General features: G+C 39.3%; 1 protein-coding gene across 1 annotated transcript in view; it reads left to right on the top strand.

Moving 5' to 3' along the window:
• Positions 1-5,000, top strand: part of LOC130384791 (bile salt-activated lipase-like) — a 10,350-nt gene that overhangs the window by 5,328 nt on the left and 22 nt on the right. Inside the window, exons 9-12 of the mRNA XM_056593139.1 lie at positions 2,339-2,542; positions 3,207-3,404; positions 3,711-3,815; positions 4,171-5,000. The exon at positions 4,171-5,000 is cut by the window's right edge and continues 22 nt beyond it. Coding sequence (XP_056449114.1) covers positions 2,339-2,542; positions 3,207-3,404; positions 3,711-3,815; positions 4,171-4,249 — 586 coding nt within the window. The 3' untranslated portion in view covers positions 4,250-5,000. The remainder of the gene's footprint in view (positions 1-2,338; positions 2,543-3,206; positions 3,405-3,710; positions 3,816-4,170) is intronic.

Here is a 5,000-nt window from a genome sequence, read left to right as displayed (position 1 = left end):
TTTACTTGCTGGTGCTCGGACAGAATTTCATCAAACGACTAATTGGTGTTTATTAAAGATTTATGAAGTGCCAATAGAGAGAGTGAGACGAATACCACGTTTACAGTTTTTCTCAATCGTTTAAACACGTTTTCTGAAACTATAGCTCAATTTCTCAGAACTTGAGACACAAACCTGAGAAGAGTTACAGTAATCATTTTTGTCAAAACTACACAGATTCTTCTCAAAACTGATTTTTTTCCACCAAACAGTAAACACTGTGAGCATATCAAATGAATATCTCTCAGAGAGCATCAATTAAACACTGGTGTGATCAATTCAAAACACTTCCATCAAAATACTATTTACATTATGTTTTGGCTTTTGAGGCCATGTTACATATTCCAATGTATACAATTGTTTAGAAATAGCTTTCTTTTTTAAAGTTGCAATTAGGTGGTACATATAGTATAAAGACTGTTGCCATATTGTAATACAATACTGTGAATATATCATATAAATATTGCATTGACACAATCGTATCAGAATAGGATACAATGCATATTTGTCTATCCAATGAGCTCCAATGGGCTAAACTCACAATCCCAGCTTCCCAGAGTCATTCTGTACATTTATAGTTGATGCTGCAACATTGTTCTGACAATACACCAATGTTACCTATTTTGGTAAATTACAATACAGTAATTGCACTGATAAGTAAAATGAAAAACACTACAGTAAGAAAATGTTTAGACTGTCTTTCGGGGGATGTAATGATGAAATCAGTGCAAGTACAAGTACAAAAAGGTAACAAAGCAAATATATTTATTTTTACTGTAATACAGTAAAATGTTCAGCTGAACTGACTGCAAAAAAAGCTTTCCGTAGGCCAACAAAAAATAAAAATAAGAATATAAATGAGGTGAAACAGATCTACAGGTAAATCAGTATGTTCCCCACCTCTAATCCTGATCAGGCCAAAGGAACATAACTACAACACAGTAGAGCTCACGAGTCCTCTTTTATGCTCTGACTTGAACGTTGGTCTTGGGAAGCTGCCGTCGTTTTCTTCAGCACAAGAGGCGTGATCAACCGGCCCAGTTCAACTGACTCTGTACGCGATTGGCTGCTTGCCGTCTCCTCCCTGTCGACATTGTGTTAAACCAGCCAATAGCGTGCCAAGGGGAATAGCCAGCTTGGTGATTGGCTCCCGCAAAAACGTATCGGAAGCAGAAAGAAATGTATGGCTCTTCTCATGGACATAATATATATGTATATATATATATATGTATATATGTATATATATATATATATATATATTAGTGCTGTCAAGCGATATTTGATCGCGATTAATCGCATTAATGTCATAGTTAACTCACGATTAATCGCAAAAGTTTTTTCTATGCTAGTAAATATCCCTTGATTTCTTTGTCCCATTAATTTTTCTCATTTTAATGCTCTTATCAACATGGAGAAGTGCATCGGCTTGCCTTGTGCAATTTTTTTTTTATTGATAACAACATTGGCATAAACTGATCAAAACAGGACGATACAAAAAAAAGCCTATAGTGCAATTAAACGCTGAACATACAAACATAGTGCCTTGAACATAGCAGTCAGGATACTGCTTCTTTGTTTTGAGCCAAACAAAAAATAAAAAAAATTGCGTTAATCCCGCGATAAAGAAATTAACGCCGTTAAAATTGGTTTGCGTTAATGCCGTTAACAACGCGTTTAACTGACAGCACTAATATATATATGTATGTATATACATATATAATATGTCCATGAGAAGAGCTATGAGATATGTATTATATATACATATATATATATAATATATATATGTACCAGTAGTAGAATATAGTTTATAAAGCAGTATTATAATGTACCATTGAAAGAGAGTATCTCTAGCAGTATAAGAAGGTACCAGTGATAGAGAGTATATAGTTTCCATAGCAGTATTACAATTTACCAGTAGTGAGGGTATAGATAGTTTATATAGCAGTATTTGAAAGTACCAGTAGTAGAGAGCATACATAGTTTATATGTAGCAGAGAGTATAGATGATTTATAAAGTTATTAGAATGTAAGAGTAGTCCAGAGTATAGATAGTTTAGATTGAGTTATTAGAATGAATGAGTATAGATCATTTCTACAGCAGTATTAGATTGTACCAGTAGTGGAGAGGATACATAGTTTCTAGAGCAGTATGTCATTGTACCAGTAGTAGAGAATATACATGATTTCTATAGCAGTATTAGATTGTACCTGTAGGAGAGAGTATTGGTAGTTTTGACAGCAGTATGTTTACCAGCAGTACAGCTCATTAGAGTGCGTGGTTGTCTCGGTGTGTCTGCAGTGCTCAGGTGAAGAAGTTGATCTCCGGGCTGACCCAGCAGAAGGGGGCGGAGGCCATCCAGTCGGTCTACAGTATGTACTCTGCCAACTGGGGGTCTGTGCCCCAGCAGGACATGGTCAAGAAGACCGTGACCGACATCGAGACAGACTATCTCTTCCTGGTTCCCACCCAGGTTGCCCTCCAGCTCCATGCCCAACACGCGAGGTGAGGCCTTCTGATTTTGGATCCATGTGTGCAAGTATTCTTGCACTTATTGATCCAGTGTGTATCTATAGTATATTCTGGATTCTAAAGGAGGAACGTGGTAACGCCCAAACCGTATCCTTCAATAAAATTGAAATCCTTTTTAAGTCTCAATTTATATGTGATATTGACAGTTATTGTTGGCACTAACACAAAATCAATATAGAATACTAACCTTTTAATTCTTATCCCTACGGCTACTCTGAACTCTCGCCTTCAGTTGTCGTTTAGAATTGGGTCATGCAGCACCAGAGCTTTTTTTAGATACTCCAATTGTGATTGTGTTCTTTGATTTCCTCACTTGAAAGTCGTCTTGGATGAAAGTTTCTGCTAAATGAGTCTTAAAAAATCGGACCTTAAAATTAAGATCTAAATTCTGATGGCAGACGAGCTCAAATGTGGGAGAACAGGGCTTTTCACTTTGTTCCGCTTCACATTTGCATAAATCTTGTCGCTAGCGACGGCGATCTGGAAGCGAGTTATACTGTTAACTGTTAACTGTACCATCTACCCCCAAGAATGTCTGCTTCAACATAGTAGGACTTGCTACATCCGAGGTTCAAATTACATTCTACTGCTGTAAAAGCTGTGTAACTGTTTACCTGTCCACTGTTCTGTCCGTCAGAGGGGCCCGTACCTACTCCTACCTGTTCGACATGAAGACTCGTATCCCCGGCCTCCCTAGCTGGGTGGGGGCTATGCACGCAGAGGACGTTCAGTATTTGTTTGGGAAGCCCTTCGACAAACCGCTAATCTACTTTCCACGCCATCGGGATCTGTCCGGCTACATGATCGCCTACTGGACCAACTTTGCTAAGACCGGGTAATGCATGATGTCAACGTGTGATAAGGCTGTCCAGAGTCTTTTTTGACTCATTCAAGCAATCCAGGGAATGAATAAATAAAATTCACTAGCACGTGTGAAAAACAATGGGAATGTATTATTATTATTATTATGATACATGTAATGAATTATTTGTATTAAATTTAAAGACTATCAATGTGACATGCTTCCTTGTCAAGTTCAAATCTTGGCATTGAGGTTTGATGCGAAAGGAGAAAGAAATTCAGTTTGGTAATAGTTTAAATCTGTCCTGTGTGTCTCCTCTTGTCCCCTGGTGTGGAACAGGGACCCCAGCCGCGGCAGCAAGGTGCCCACCATCTGGCCCCCCTTCACCCCCAGTCGTCACCCGTACCTCGTCATCAACAGCGACATCACCAAGTCCTCTGTCAGGTACAGCCCCCGTCCAGGAGACGGACGATACACATCTAGACAAGAGACGCTAAACACATGGACGGATCTGGATGGATCTTTATGAACGACCTCCATTAGTGAAGGGCATTCATGTTGGTATGCTGTGCCAGTATACCTGGACACAAACGGTTGAATGTGGATGCTTCAGGCCTTTCAGAATTAACTTAAGTGTCACTCACTTGTGGCCAAATGCTGTACCTAATCATTATTTTTGTTCACGTGGATGTTTTCAATGAGTTGATTAAGGTTTTTTCACTGATATTAATCAGTTGTTGTTGACACTGATCATATTGTTATTGGTCCTCGGTCTGCTCTTCTCCCCCTCTGGTTATAGGTTTGACCTGAGAGCAGAGTATGTTCGCTACTGGACCGACACCTACAACAATTTGCCATCCGTTAACAGTGACCAATAGACGGCCACTAACCCCTGCTAAGACAGACAGACAGAGAAGACTTGCTTCACAGAGGCCACATGGGACTGACACTTGAGTCACTCATACCTCGTATAATGAGTCTTCCCTTTTTTTATGTACCAGGAAATCAAGCAAGCCAAGATAAGTCTGCCCACAACGCCTGGTGCCTAAAAGTAGCCATGTTTCATTGTTCATAACAGATGAAAACTAAGTTCTGCTTCTTATGGCAGTGTCATGTACCCTCAGTGTCTCCGATGTGCCGTCAGAACAGGCAGCTGGCTGTGACTGTGGGGGTCACATTTGTGTTGTGCTCTGTTGGGATTAACTACTTGCTTCTTAAGACGGAGCCTGGATTAGGTTTAACCAATGGCATGTGTGGCAAATAAAACTTGAAGATAGTTGTGATGGTCACAAAGAGCCTCATTTCATTGCATCATCATCTCGAAATCCCCATTTCTAAATCAGAAAACTCTGGGTATAAAGAGTTTCAGATGTCATCGGCAGCATACAAAATACAACAATGAAGTGTTTATAAAGAATTGCATGAAATATTTACTTTTTTATTTGCTCTGTCTATGATGGTAACATGGTAGAACAAGAATGACTTACTGAAGCATTGAAACATCTGGTTTGATTTGCTAGAGGGTTGTAATTGAAGCTCTAACATTGAACGTATTTGTATTGGCATTGTTTTTTCCATGAGCTGGAAGAAGCTGACATTAATGGAGGGGAATGCCTTGGTCCACAAACA

Source organism: Gadus chalcogrammus, chromosome 6 (genome assembly GCF_026213295.1).
Source record: "Gadus chalcogrammus isolate NIFS_2021 chromosome 6, NIFS_Gcha_1.0, whole genome shotgun sequence".
In the NCBI taxonomy this organism is placed as follows: Eukaryota; Metazoa; Chordata; class Actinopteri; order Gadiformes; family Gadidae; genus Gadus; species Gadus chalcogrammus.
This window is presented reverse-complemented; position numbering and strand designations above follow the sequence as displayed.